The 14,686-nt window shown below is 53.6% G+C and overlaps 4 protein-coding genes across 4 annotated transcripts; 3 read left to right on the forward strand and 1 right to left on the reverse strand.

Moving 5' to 3' along the window:
* The first annotated feature begins 49 nt into the window (after positions 1 to 49).
* On the forward strand, positions 50 to 3,868 carry atg1 (serine/threonine protein kinase ATG1). The gene is made up of 3 exons (XM_020204467.1): positions 50 to 504; positions 618 to 3,264; positions 3,330 to 3,868. Exons 1-3 carry the CDS (start codon positions 376 to 378, stop codon positions 3,491 to 3,493), a joined length of 2,940 nt encoding a protein of 979 aa, XP_020060311.1. The 5' UTR covers positions 50 to 375; the 3' UTR covers positions 3,494 to 3,868.
* Positions 3,869 to 4,870: 1,002 nt separating this feature from the next.
* Positions 4,871 to 7,323, forward strand: ASPACDRAFT_75491 (high affinity methionine permease). Its single transcript, XM_020204468.1, has 6 exons — positions 4,871 to 5,161; positions 5,228 to 5,459; positions 5,513 to 5,966; positions 6,017 to 6,281; positions 6,335 to 6,497; positions 6,558 to 7,323. The coding sequence occupies exons 1-6, from the start codon at positions 5,062 to 5,064 to the stop codon at positions 6,997 to 6,999; spliced, it is 1,656 nt and encodes a 551-aa protein (XP_020060312.1). The 5' UTR covers positions 4,871 to 5,061; the 3' UTR covers positions 7,000 to 7,323.
* Positions 7,324 to 8,414: 1,091 nt separating this feature from the next.
* On the forward strand, positions 8,415 to 11,198 carry ASPACDRAFT_22694 (M1 family metallopeptidase; the record flags this gene model as incomplete). Its single annotated transcript, XM_020199138.1, has 3 exons — positions 8,415 to 8,566; positions 8,637 to 11,007; positions 11,070 to 11,198. 3 exons carry the CDS (start codon positions 8,415 to 8,417, stop codon positions 11,196 to 11,198), a joined length of 2,652 nt encoding a protein of 883 aa, XP_020060313.1.
* A 666-nt stretch (positions 11,199 to 11,864) lies between these two features.
* On the reverse strand, positions 11,865 to 14,499 carry gpi10 (putative glycosylphosphatidylinositol-alpha 1,2 mannosyltransferase; the record flags this gene model as incomplete). Its single annotated transcript, XM_020200615.1, has 5 exons — positions 11,865 to 13,167; positions 13,219 to 13,365; positions 13,435 to 13,664; positions 13,723 to 13,953; positions 14,155 to 14,499. 5 exons carry the CDS (start codon positions 14,497 to 14,499, stop codon positions 11,865 to 11,867), a joined length of 2,256 nt encoding a protein of 751 aa, XP_020060314.1.
* Between the last annotated feature and the right edge of the window lie 187 nt (positions 14,500 to 14,686).

The following is a 14,686-nucleotide window of genomic DNA, read 5'->3' on the forward strand; positions in this document are numbered from 1 at the left end:
CGTCTACTCTCGACCTATCTACTACCACTAAGTCGGTCCCCCCTACACTCAGACCCTATCTAAAGGTAGAACGACGCCTACCTATTCCTTGTCTCGTCGCCTGCGCTCGCCTGCCGCCCTTGCCCAGCGCTTCTTCACTACTTCCACCACTGCCTCCGCGGTCCACCTTAATCCTTCAGCCATATCTATTGCTCTCCTCGTCTTTTCTCTGTCCAACTATTCTCTTATCGCCAACATTCCTCAACCGCTTGCCACTCCTCTGATGGGCCGCATCCATCATACACCGTCGTCATTCTTCCTGTTGAGGTAGTTGTTGTTGGTTAACGGGGCGTCGCTGGGGTTTTGTACACGCATTATCTGCGCCCTGTCGCGATCATGGCATCAACGAGTCATTCGAGGAGGACGAGAGATTCCTCACACGCTGAGATGCCCATCGGCCGCTACACGCGGCTGGACGAGATCGGCCGAGGCAGCTTTGCCACTGTCTACCAAGGTGTTCATACGGTATGTTTACTATGTCGCTACCCGAAACCGCCCTTGGCGGAAGAGGCTGGATCGTTCATCGGCGGTCAAGCTGAAGCTTTGGAGGCTCTTGCTAATCAAGTGTCTTCTGGTAGAAAACCCGCACCTTCGTGGCGATAAAGTCCGTCAACCTGTCCAAGCTGAACAAGAAACTGAGGGAGAATCTGTCGTCAGAGATCCATATTCTCAAGGGCTTATACCATCCTCATATTGTGGCCCTGATCGACTGTCATGAGACGACGTCTCATATTCATCTGGTGATGGAGTACTGTGCTCTAGGTGATCTATCTTTGTTTATTAAGCGACGAGATACCCTAGGCGATCACCGGTATACGCGAGAAATGATCTCAAAGTATCCGAATCCTCGAGGTGGCGCTTTAAACGAGGTCGTCACTCGTCACTTCCTCAAGCAGTTGTCGAGCGCTCTGAAATTCCTCCGGGATCGAAATCTCATCCATCGTGATATCAAACCACAAAACCTGCTCCTTTGTCCATCACCATCATCGTACCGCTCGGGTGCCACCCAGGTTGTACCATTCAAGGGCAGCGAAGATTCATTCAACCCTACGACGGGGCTCGAATCGCTGCCCATGCTCAAGATCGCTGATTTCGGTTTCGCGCGGTCCCTTCCAGCGACGTCGCTTGCGGAAACCTTGTGTGGCTCACCTCTTTACATGGCTCCTGAGATTCTCCGGTATGAGAAATATGACGCCAAGGCTGATCTCTGGTCGGTGGGCACGGTATTGTACGAAATGGTCGTTGGGAAAGCACCCTTCCGGGCTTCGAATCATGTCGAGCTGCTTCGGAAGATAGAGAAGGGTGATGACAGGATCAAGTTTCCCGAGGAGAACCCTGCTTCTGATGAGATCAAGGCACTGATCAGAGCGTTGTTGAAACGCAATCCGGTAGAGAGGCTGAATTTTGCCGATTTCTTTGAGAACGGCATCATCACAGGTCCAATCCCAGGTTTGATAGCCGATGATGCGTCCTCGCCATATCGACGTTCGACTGCTGGCACAACAGCTGCCGAACCAGCGCCTGTACCAGAACCCCGGCCTGAGATTGTTCCTGTAACAGCACCGCCCCGTCAGAAAGAGGTGCCGTATCCTGACGACCGTGTGGAACCTTCCACGTACCCGGTTGCCCGACGCTCGATTGCACCGACTTCGCGTCCCGGTACGCCGAGCACGACTATGCGTAGGACTGGCAGTGCAGATAGACCTTTGTCTATCACCAAGGGTTCTGCAGCAACGACGGGGTATCCGGTGCCAGAAGTAGATCCTCAGGCTCCTCTCCGCCAGGCGCCGAACGATGGTGGTGCAGCAACCTTGCCCGTTGAGCGTCAGCGGAGCCGCACTGCTCCGTCCGGAGTTCCGCAGGTGGACAGGTCTGCGGAAAACGCAAAAGAAGAGCGCGAGCGCGAGCGCGCAGCACAAGAAGTAGCATTCGAGCGAGATTACGTGGTCGTGGAGAAGCGGGCAGTGGAGGTTAATGCTTTTGCCGATGAAATGGCACATAGCCCGCGAATCCAAGGGGGCTTCTCTCGGCCTGGCCAGGGAGGCGTGCTCTCACGACGCCCAGCAACAATGCAGGGCGTACCGACAACTGCAAACATGTCACCCCACGCGTCTCCCAGCAAAGCTATGCAAATGATCTCCGGGCGGCCTCGTGCTGATTCGGCGCACATTCGCCAGAACTCTTATGAGCGGCGATACGGACAGAGCCCGACATCCGCCACGTCGGCCATATCCAAAGCCCTCAACATGGCCAGCGGCCGCCTGTTTGGGATGGGATTTTCACCACCCTTGACAATAACAAAGGGCGGGCGCTCCCCGCCATTGGCTTATAACCCTTTTCCAGCTTATCCCAACCCCCAAACTAGCTTGATCGTCCTCGGAGACAGTACCAAGACGAACGTGGCGTTGGATGAAGATAGCAAGATTGTTCAAGAGCTCGAGGAGTGTGCCACTCGCAGTGATGTTGTCTATGGATTTGCCGAAGTAAAATACAAGCAACTCATTCCCCTGGCTCCTTCTGTTCAGACTGATAATCCTGGAACCACGAATCTGCCTGGCCAGCCAGAGACATCAGATCCCACTGACAGCGGACTAACGGCCGACGCGATCGTGACCCTGTCAGAAGAAGCGTTGGTCCTCTACGTCAAAGCGCTCTCCTTGCTGGCAAAATCTATGGATATTGCAAGCGCTTGGTGGAGTCGCAAGACTCGGGCCGAAGCGTTCGGCGAGTCGGCGGGCAGCAAGGGAGATGCCACCGGCGCACTAGTTAGCAATCGGATCAACAACATCGTGCAGTGGGTGCGGAATCGGTTCAACGAGGTGCTAGAGAAAGCCGAATTTGTTCGCCTCAAGTTGATCGAGGGACAGAAACAATTACCGCTTGACCATCCGAGCCACCCCAGTAACTATTCGGTCGGGTCCTCTCTGGGTTCGAATACATCTGGAGATGTTGTTGTCAGCTCGGGGGTGACGGCTGAGAAATTGATGTATGACCGCGCCCTAGAAATGAGTCGCGCGGCAGCAATCAATGAACTCACGGGAGAGGATCTCGCCGGGTGTGAGATTGCTTATGTTACGGCAATCCGGATGTTGGAGGCGGTTCTGGACGAGGATGAAGGGTCTCGGGCCGGTCACAGTAGCGGCAGCAAAGCCGAAAGTCGGAGGAACAGCGAACGAATCATGCTGGATGGAGTCCAAGCGGAGGATCGACAAGTGGTTATCAAATGTAGGTCCCCTCAAATTCTTCCTTGGATTCTAGAAGTTTTCCAGAATTCCACTAACGTGCCACAGTGGTGTCCAGCATCCGGAGCCGATTGGCATCCCTCCGCAAGAAATTGGCCATGATCTCCAAACGGCACACAATCACTCCTCCTTCGAGCGGCCCGAGCAAGTTGGCTCCCACCACGTTCCCACCACCTGTTGCACATGCCATTGGAGCCACGCCGCCTAAATAAGATTCCCGAACCATTGGTCTTTTCTGTCTTCGAGCATGCTGGAACATGCTCTTGAATTTCCCCGGGTGTCTTGCGCATGCTCGAGTCGCCGGTTTTCCTTCAATAGGTGATTTCACCTGGAACTGATGCGTTTTTCACCTTGCTTCATCACAGTTCGTGAGTAATGGTTCACATTTCCCGGTATTGTTTCCTTGACCACTTCTTCTTTTACTTGATCTGCTTCTTCATATCGGGTTGGGTTCTTGATATACGCGTTACTGCGGCCATTCGGAGTCCTGCGCTTTGATTTGCTTTTCCTCGGAGTTTTGCACAGTTTTTGTCAGGCGTTCCGACTGGGAGAGGTACGCACAAATTGCCACACACACACACACACACACACACACACACACACACACACACACACCCACACACATGCCAACACCTCGTTTGGATATGATATGACGATGTTATTTTGGGATCTCGGAGTCTGGGTGGAATTGGAGGATGAATCTTCTAGAAGCAGATACGAACTGCCAGTCAGACGAAGCTGTACTGTACATACATATAATCAGAGGAATTTTATCTATATCTCTATTTCCTCTTTCGCTTTTCCTTTGCCTTCTTTCCCCCCTCTACATTCTTGATTTGTTCTTCCGGGTCATAATCGATACTGATAAGAGAGAAATAGTGGTTGTCTTGGCTCACGGTGAGTCCCGCCTGGAGCCTGGATTGTCTCAAAACGGTGCAAAACCTTACCTAACTTTAACTCATCATCGCAGGGGGACAATGGCGTGCTCAATTTAGGTGTGTCATAAGATGGGCTCCTGGAGGCCCAGAGTAGGCCCAGGGGTGGAGCGTTTCTCACCCACCGCGGGTTCCGCCCGTCAGCAAACTTTTCTTTGCCCTGGCGGCCCTGCCAGTTTTTGCTTCAAGGCAAGACACCAAGACATGATCCATCATGATCCATCCAACTACTTCTCGTCCTAGGAGGCTAAGGCCCGCTGGACGAACGGCGGAGGTCCGCCAACCACATGGCTTCGCCCGCCCTGCATGAAAATTATTATTTTTCACATCTTGACGTCTTTTTCCCCTCTCTCTTCAATCGGCACTCTTCTTCTTGTCGTTGTCACTGCTGTCACTGTTGTCATACCTTCTCGTCTTGTTTGATGTCGGATTCTTGACTTATCTTAGTCACTCTATACTTCCGCCTCCCACTCGATTCGTTCGCTGCGGCTGGTAAACTAGCTTGGTGCTGTGTCTGGACCAAGGATATAGATTCCAGTCGCGCTTGCATCTAAACTTTTTCTTCTTTCCATTCCGTTGGCCACTGGTGTCTTGTCTCAATTTGTCCAGACAATCCTGTCGACGCCTGACCGTTCGGAGTTGCTGCTGGTTTGGTCGCCTTCGATTGCATCAAATTTAGTCGCAGCACACCATCCCATCTTACGGTCTCGTGCCTCCGTCGGTAACCGCCTTCTCTCCGGCTGCTGTCACTTGTCTCCCCACGCTATATAGCCTGCACCCACTTCGGGTTTTCCATCAGTACAGCTAGACACTAGCTTTTTTCTTGATTCCAGACCACCGTCGCAATGGGTGAAATCGAGCCTGAGTCTGGCTACAAGGTGCCTCTTGCCGGCGGCAAGCCCGTCGAAGATGGTCTTCGCAGAACTGATGGTGTCTCTGGACTGTGTATGATGGTCCCCTGTTCAGGCAGCTATCCCAAGGCATGTGCTGGTTCTAACTGATGGCTCACAGACGAGGGAAATGTCTTCGAGGCCACTCCTGATGACCGCCGTCAGATCGGTGTGGTCAGTGCCTCCTTCCTGATTTTCAACCGCGTCATCGGCACTGGTATCTTTGCCACCCCCAGCACCATTCTTTCTTTGGCCGGCAGTGTCGGTCTGTCCCTCATCATGTGGGTCGTCGGCACTTTGATTGCCATGGCCGGTACGGCCGTCTATCTCGAATGGGGTACCGCTATTCCCAAGTGAGTTGCCTCCCCCAAAAGCAAGGTTGCCTTGACATGCTGACAGGGCGAAGGAACGGTGGAGAGAAAAACTATCTCGAATATGTCTTCACCAAGCCGAAGTTTTTAGTAACGGCAATGTACGCGGCTTACGCCGTCCTGTTGGGCTGGGCTGCGAGTAACAGTATCGTCTTTGGCGAGTATATCCTCAATGCTGCCGACGTTGAGGTCGGACGATGGAATCAGCGTGGAATTGGCTTGGCGTGCATCACGGCCGCCTTCTTGATACACTCCTTTGCAGTCAAATGGGGCCTCATGCTGCAGAACGCGCTGGGTGTCATCAAGCTGGTCATCATCGTTTTTGTTGTCGTTACCGGCTGGGTGGCTCTTGCTGGCCATGTCAAGATCGACAACCCTCCCCACAACTTCACGAACGCTTTTGAGGGTACCACCGACACCGGGTACGGCATCGTCATGGCCTTATACAATGTTATCTGGTCCTTTATCGGTTATTCCAACGCCAACTATGTGAGTTACCAGGGTATCTCTCTCTGTGGACTGGCTGCTAACCTTTCCAGGCCTTGAGCGAGACCAAGAACCCCACACGTACTCTGAAGATCGCAGCCCCGATTGCTATCTGCTCCGTCGGAATCCTGTACATGCTGTGCAATATCGCATACTTCGCTGCGGTGCCTAGGGAACAGGTTTTGTCTTCGGGTCAGACCGTTGCCGCCGCTTTCTTCGGGAACATGTTCGGTGCACGGGCTGAGAAGGTCATGTCCGTCTTTGTGGCCTTGTCAGCTTTTGGAAATGTCTTGTCGGTGATTTTCTCTCAGGGAAGAAGTAAGTCATCCATATCTGGATTGGTGAAGAAATGATACTAAGACTGTTTACAGTTGTTCAGGCTCTGGGTCGTGAGGGAATTCTGCCCTTGTCGAAGTTCTGGGCCAGCAACCGGCCGTTCAACTCGCCGGCTACTGGTCTCTTCGAGCACTGGATTGTCTCCGTCATCATCATGTTGGCGCCTCCTCCCGGAGACGCTTATAACTTCTTGGTCAAGTGAGTCTCTGCAAAACTGTTCTGGAAATGAGCTTCGATACTAACCTGGCCCCTCTTCAGCCTGATCACGTATCCCTTGTCGCTTGTCAACGTGTTCGTGTCTGCTGGTCTGATTTACATCTATCTGACTAAGTCGAAGAACTTCCCTGACTGGGCCCCTGGTATCCGCGCCACGCTGCCGGTCACTGTCTTCTTCTTTCTGTCGAACGTCTTCCTGGTGGTTGCCCCGTATATTCCTCCCAGCGCGGGACAGAGTGTGTACAAGAGTCTACCGTACTACCTGCACTGCGTGGTGGCGCTGGGTATCTTCGCGCTTGGAGCCATCTACTACGTGGTGTGGGCGATTCTGATGCCCCGCTTTGGAGGTTATATCCTAGTCAAGGAGTCAGTGATTGACGCCGATGGCTGGTCCAGAAGCGTGTTCACCAAGATGCCCATAAACCAGGCAGCCCAGCCGTCCGAGCAGCAGCAGCAGCAGCAGCAGCAGCAGCAGCAGCGATAGACGCGCACGTGTCTGCCTGGATCTGAAAATCCGGGTTTGAACGGCAACCGGACTCTGACTGTGGGGACACTTCCTTTGTTGTCTAATGCTTTATGAGGAACGATTCAACATCATGGCCGCTTATGGCATAATCATAATATTTACATTACCATCGCATACATGCGGAGTTTGATTTTCAAGGGACGGGATTATTTTCTGATTTTTAATCCGGGATGGATGCAGCGAATATGGTTCGGGGCACTTCTGGGGTTTCATTCAACATTCAGTTCTTGTATTATTAGATCCATTTGAGAGATACCATTGCGATGGTGGCGTTGCGCTACCCTAAACCAAGTGAGACAAAAGCTTTTGTTTTATGATATCTGGTCCGATTATGATTCGAGGACTAAAGGCTTGGAATTTTATGACATGAAAGAAATGGCTAAGCTAAAGTGATTAATGTCCCAGACCTCTATGGAAGCCCATTCACGGGAAGGGCACGACTAACGCGTGACCCAAATCATGAACCCCTCAAACTGGCTGGAGCACCGTCTGGCAAGCACCGCTGGCCCCGGAGGGACGGCGGAACCGCCATATACCATACGAGAGATTGAGGCATACGGCGGTAGTTGGCTTGCGTAAAATGAATGAGGAGAGGGAAAGCGGCGCGAGGAAGAGGTGGTGGGGAATTAAATAGGAGAATTGATCGGACTCATGTGATGCGGAGAAGCCCTGACGAGCTCCAAGCCCTGAAGACTGACCGCTTGGGGACTAGTCATCCCGTGACCCGTGACGGGACAGTAATAGGACGGTAATAATACCGAAGCTCATACAGCTCATACGAGGACTCACCGCCTGCTTATCTGGACGAGAAATTCTTCCTCGTCGCCTTCAAGCTTTGGTTGAAAGAGATTCGAAGGGATTGTTCTCCATGAGCCAGCTGAATGACAATTGCGCTTGTTTGAGTTCGTTCCATTCAGCTGTCACTTTCCTCATTCGTTGCTTGCCTGGCTCTGCCTCGGTTGAACTTCTCCAATCCCAATCCTAGCTATCTTATCACTGTATTTCCACCTTCCATTCGGAATCATAATACTTGACAACCAAAAGATGCGTCGCTTTACCTCAGCCCGACGGTTACCGCTCCTTCGCCGGAGCTCCGCCAGCATCAGACCTTCCTATGCGCTCTGCCCCTCCCCACCTCTTCTTCCTCATCCTCCTCCTCCTCTCTCTCCACTCATTCACACTCTATATCTTCTCTCTCATCCCTCGCTTCTGCTTCTGCTTCTGCTTCTGCTTCTGCTTCTTCCTCATCATCATCTTCTTCTCCTCTCCCCACCCTCTCTGCCTCCACTTCTTCCCCTCCCGTCCTTCGTCGTTCCCCTCTTCGCTCCACTACTCTTCCTAAGCTCCAAAAGCGTTATTGCTCTTGTCGCAGGATGTGCGGTACACGTCGTGGAGAAGTGTCGGGCTCGACCAACATCACCCACGGTCGTGAGGTCCTGCCCACCAACGTCAAGCCCCTTCACTATGACTTGACTCTCGAGCCCAACTTTGAGACTTTTACCTATGACGGAACTGTCATCGTCGAGTAGGTGCTCCTTCACCATCCTGACTGCTCCTGTGAGCTAGCTGCAGCTTCAGCTAACATTCTCTTGTAGCCTCGAGGTCACCGAAGACACGAATTCCATCTCCCTCAACTCCAACGAGATCAAGATTCACAATGCCGTTGTTTCTGCTCAGGGCTCTGTCGTGGCCTCCCAGCCCGAGGTTTCCATCAACCAAGACACCCAGGTCGCCACCGTCAAGTTCTCCGAGACTATCCCCGCTGGCTCCTCGGCCCAGCTGAAGCTGACCTTCACTGGCGAGCTCAATGATAACATGGCCGGTTTTTACCGCTCCTCATACAAGACCTCCGATGGTGAAACCAAGTACATTGCTACGACCCAGATGGAACCTACCGATGCTCGTCGGGCCTTCCCCTGCTTTGACGAGCCCGCTCTCAAGGCCAAGTTCACTATCACTCTGATCGCTGACAAGAGCATGGCCTGCTTGAGCAACATGGATGTTGCTTCCGAGACCGAGGTTGACGGCGGCAAGAAGGCGGTCAAGTTCAACACCTCTCCTCTCATGTCCACCTACCTCGTCGCTTTCATTGTCGGCCACCTCAAGTACATCGAGACCAATGCCTTCCGCATCCCTATCCGCGTCTATGCCACCCCCGATCAGGACATTGAGCACGGTCGCTTCTCGCTTGACCTGGCTGCTCGCACCCTGGCCTTCTATGAGAAGGCCTTCGACAGTGAATTCCCCCTGCCCAAGATGGACATGGTGGCCATTCCTGACTTCAGCGCCGGTGCTATGGAGAACTGGGGTCTGATCACCTACCGTATTGTTGATGTTCTCTTGGATGAGAAGACGAGCGGTGCTGCCCGCAAGGAGCGCATCGCGGAGACCGTTCAGCACGAGCTGGCTCACCAGTGGTTCGGAAACTTGGTCACCATGGACTTTTGGGATGGCCTCTGGCTCAACGAGGGTTTTGCCACCTGGATGTCCTGGTACTCTTGCAACGCTTTCTATCCCGAGTGGAAGGTCTGGCAGACTTACGTCATCGACAACCTGCAGAGCGCCCTGTCCTTGGACTCGCTCCGCAGCAGTCACCCCATTGAGGTGCCTGTGAAGCGTGCCGACGAGATCAACCAGATCTTTGATGCCATCTCTTACTCCAAGGGCTCGTCCGTTCTGCGCATGATCTCCAAGTACATGGGTGAGGACGTGTTCCTGCAGGGTGTCCGTAACTACATCAAGAAGCACGCTTATGGCAACACCCAGACGGGTGACTTGTGGGCTGCTCTCGCCGATGCTAGTGGCAAGCCCGTTGAGCAGGTGATGGACATCTGGACCAAGAACGTGGGATTCCCCGTTGTCACTGTCTCTGAGGATGCCAAGACCTCATCCATCAAGGTCAAGCAGAACCGCTTCCTGCGAACGGGCGATGTCCGCCCCGAGGAGGATACCACGCTCTACCCAGTCATCCTGGGTCTGCGGACCAAGCAGGGTCTCGATGAAGATACCATGCTGAGCGAGCGGGAAGGCGAATTCAAGGTTCCCGATCTGGACTTCTTCAAGCTCAACGCTGATCACTCCGCAATTTATCGCACCTCCTACACCCCCGAGCGTCTCACCAAGCTGGGTCAGGCTGCTAAGAATGGCCTCCTCACCGTCGAAGACCGTGCTGGTATGATCGCCGACGCGGGTGCTCTCGCGGCGTCTGGCTTCCAGAGCACTTCCGGACTCCTGTCTCTTCTGAAGGGATTCGATAGCGAGTCGGAATTCGTTGTGTGGAACGAGATTCTGACCCGTATCGGTGCTCTCCGGGCCGCTTGGTTGTTTGAGGATGCTCCCACTAAGGATTCCCTCAAGGCCTTCCAGCGGTCTTTGGTCAGTGAGAAGGCCCATGAGCTTGGATGGGACTTCTCCGACAAGGACGGACACATCCTGCAGCAGTTCAAGGCACTGATGTTCGGCAGTGCCGGCTCGGCTGAGGATCCGGTTGTCGTCAAGGCGGCCCACGATATGTTCGAGCGGTTCGCTGCCGGCGATGCCAATGCCATCCACCCCAACATCCGCGGCAGTGTGTTCAGCATCGTGCTGAAGAAGGGCGGTGAGAAGGAGTACAACATTGTGTTGGACCGGTTCCGCAACGCCCCGACTTCGGACGAGAAGACCACCGCCCTCCGCTGCTTGGGTGCCGCCGAGGACCCGGCTCTGATCAAGCGCACCCTGGAACTGGCCAGTGGCGACGAGGTCAAGAACCAGGACATCTACATGCCCCTGAGCGGCCTGCGCAGCCACACCAACGGTATCGAGGCCCGCTGGACCTGGCTGACCACCAACTGGGATGCCATCTTCAAGCGCCTGCCCCCGTCGCTGGGTATGCTGGGCACTGTTATTCAGCTCAGCACCGCCAGCTTCTGCACGGAGGCCCAGCTGAAGGAGGTTGAGACCTTCTTCAAGAGCAAGGACACCAAGGTAATTTTCCTTCTCCCCGGCTTTGCTATAACTAGTCACATGACACTAACCTTGGTGATTAGGGATTCGACCGTGCCGTCGAGCAGAGTCTGGATGCCATTCGTGCCAAGGTCAACTGGGTCAACCGTGACCGCGCCGACGTTGGATCCTGGTTGAAAACCAACGGCTATTCCCAGGGCGGCAAGCTATAAGCGACCACTTGGCTCGCATTCGTGTTGACGATCGCTGAGGATCAGGACACTCAAAGCCGCGCGAGGCCTACATACATACGTACGCCCTCACATTTTTGTAGAATATTCTCTTTTGGGCAAATAGTACATTGATTTGATCCCCCCCCCCGGGGGCCACGAAAGATACCAAATATGACAGCACTCTTCTCTGAACTATACATGGAATGCCATGATCCCTTCTTGCAAATCTAATTACGACAGAAACGGAGGCAGCGATCGAACTAAACATTCCTCAAGTGGCATTTGTCGTCGGGGCAGGTGAGACAAGTCACGTGGCATGCGGCCACCACTGCCCCTTAATCCTTCAGTGTATGTAATCTGAAGGAAGTGCAAATACTTTACGCTGCTCGAGCCTCATCTCCGCTCGTTTTCGACCAGATGGAAGGGAAAAAGGTACGTATTCCAATATATAGAATATTTCCAAGTATGTGCAACCGTGAGCAGAATCGCAGAAAAAAAAGATACAGTGGCAGCGAGCGTGATCAGACTGGGAACACCTCAAGCATGAGCCAGATATAGACACATATAGAGAGATTGTGAAGTATAACAAAGAAGAGATGGGTATACAGTTTGTGTACATGCGTACGAAAGGGGAAGGAGAGAACGGGTGTTGCGTAGTCAAGGTCCTTACCAGACATAATCCCAGAGGAGATCCAGCCAGTCCGGAACCTCAAATCCAAGCACGGTATGCTTGGGCCGCCGGTACCACGGCCACAGCCATGACCAGGGCGAGGACTGGGGACGCGAGGAGATCCATGGGAACGACCACTGGAGTCTGCCGCCCTGGCCCTGATTCTTGATGGCCTGGACGATGCGGTTGAAGACATGATCGTGCTGTTGGAGTTGGCGGGAGCGTTTCGCGGTCCTCCAGTCCAGCTGTTCGGTTGTGTCTAGACACCAGACCACGATATCGCCCTGACGACGCCAGTCGTCGTGCCAATCGGTATTGTGAGTGCGCCAGCATTCGCCGTATGAAGAACCACGGAGCAGTTTCTTGAGCGTGGGTTCCATCTGGGCGAAGAAGATGAGGTAGTCCGGCCAGTTGTGCTTGAGGGTAGCCTCGGATCGTAGAGATGATCGGGACCGTTCCAAGTGGGACTCGTAGCTTGGTCGCCGGGGAAAGTAGCTCAATCCGCCGGCCATGTTGGCACGCAGGAATCCAGAGGGATCGTCATAGAACTGATCGGCTTCGTCACGATACTCCGCCTTTTCGGTAGCATTCATTCCAATGGGAGGCTCGCAAGAAAGCGCCCAGGCCTCGATGGAGGGATAAACCATATGAGAACGCCACGGGGTGCTGTGGCATGGCATGAGGAAACCGGCAATAATGCCGGGCTCACTGATGTTACTCAGGTTCTTGGAACCATGGACTCGCCGTTGGTCTCTCAAGTATGAAAACACAGCATTCGGCCCAGACGCATGATAGAATGTGGTGTAGAGCCCAATGACAACGTTGCACAGCACAAGAAACACCAAAAGAAGTCGGCGAGGAATGTGCCTGCCAACCGACTGAGTCACGGCAGGGCCAAAGAAGTCCACCAAAACTGGAGAGGTCAAGACATGCACCGCGGGCAGCAATGGATAGATGAACCGCACTTCCTTGTGGGAAATCAATGAGAGCACAAGCGGCATGGAAAGGCACACGTAAGTCAGTTGAGTTTGCAGTTGAGTCTGCGTTTCAACTTGCAGGTCATTGCTAGCGGCTGCCTGCGAGCGTGTCCAAACACGATACAGGCCCACAAAGGTGAACGGGAGCGCAGTTGTCAGCAACAGAGGATAGCCCTGGGAGAGGTAGTAATGCCAATCGTTGCGCCCGTAGAAAACAGCCAGAGACTGGGCAATATTGAAGTAGAGGAATCGGAATGGAGGAAAGGTCCAAATTCCGTAGAACAGTCGATCTGCCACGATTGATACAGCTAGGACGGCGGCGCTTGGAATGGAGTCAATGCAAAATCCATGATGCAGGATGAAGACGACTTACCCCCAAATTGCAGCTTCGCGAGCTAAAAGTTTTCTTCGCGCCCAGGTGCTGCGATGCAATACGACGCTTGCTAGGATCAGCCAAACCAAGATGTTAGTGGGCCGCAAAATACAGGCCAGGGCTGCAAGCGGGAGACACTGTCTCAGCCTATTCTCCATGTTCTCATATTAGCCATTCGTATAGCAGCTTTCACATCTGCAGGACAGCATAACATACCTTCCGAGAACCACTTCATCATGCTGATGCCGTTGGCCCTCTCTCATCTTATCCCAGGGCGTGGTGATTGCCCGGCTAGTCGGTTTGGCTTGTACGGGGGCTTTCGGAGCCACCGACCATTCCCACGGCCACAGATATAGAGCGATGACAGTGAGCGTTGTCTCAAGGCAATTGGACAAAGTCCTGGTAGAACAAAACCATTGCCAAGGACTAAGGGCGGTCAGCGCCAGCTGGGTTCCCAATTAGTCTTTCTGCGATGGACATGTCAAGTTACAATCTGATACGTACCGCAGCTGAGGCCTCCGCACTGGCTAGACCATAGGCACAGCGAGCCAGCTTCCAGGTATAGTAGTCTCCGAGGGCTGCGATAACGGCCTGCGCCGTCTTCGGAGCGGCAATGAGAAGATCCGCCTGCCATGCAGGGGAGAGGTGCAAAGCACGAGCGAGCCCGTTGGCAGCGGAATAAACAGCGGTAAAGAAGAGAGGGTGAAGCGAGGATCTCAACTGGTGCCGCCACTCCTGTAAGATGACACCATGCGGTGAAGCAATTAGTCACCGAAACCGGGCGGATTGGTGTGAGAGCGAACAGAACGCAGAAGACCAAATAGTGTTGGAGGGTGGGCAAAGTACCCAAGGGGACCAAGGGAAGCGATGCCGTAAAGGTGCAGACGCGTTCCGCCAATAGCGGAAGACAAAGAAAGGGAAGGGGGGAAAGCTCACCCAGGTGATCCAAGCCCCGTGATTTTCGCCAAAGGCCGCCTGCCAGGCCGGTTCCAAAGACTGAAAATATTCATCGGGTTGGAAGAAGGTGCGGGTAGTCAAGGCATTTAAAAGTCGAAAAGCAAGCAAGTAGAGGAAGACGCGTAGGGAATCGGGTGGAGAAGGTAGGATTGGGAAGCGAGGCGGGGAGGGAGTAGGCGTTCGCGGCCTCAGTTGGCGAGGCAAGTATAAGGGCCCGTCGGGGTCATCCGAGGGAAACCCAGAGGCCAGAGAAGCAGCCGGGGACACGGAGAAGGGGGAGCAGGGAATGGAAGGAGGTGAGGAGGCTCTTGATCGGCCTGACATATTAGTAGTCGTGGAACCCAGTCAGGAACCAGATGATATGATTCCCAGATGCTGCGAATTAAGTTATGAAGTATGATGATGATGTTGTTGTTGTTGTGGTGGTGGTGGTGGAAGAGTGTGATGTAATCGAGCCGACTCTAAACGGAGAGCTGCAGGAGAAACTGCACTACTGTAGTGTAGGTAGTGT

The sequence above is a fragment of the Aspergillus aculeatus genome (genome assembly GCF_001890905.1).
Source record: "Aspergillus aculeatus ATCC 16872 unplaced genomic scaffold ASPACscaffold_2, whole genome shotgun sequence".
Taxonomy (NCBI): domain Eukaryota; kingdom Fungi; phylum Ascomycota; class Eurotiomycetes; order Eurotiales; family Aspergillaceae; genus Aspergillus; species Aspergillus aculeatus.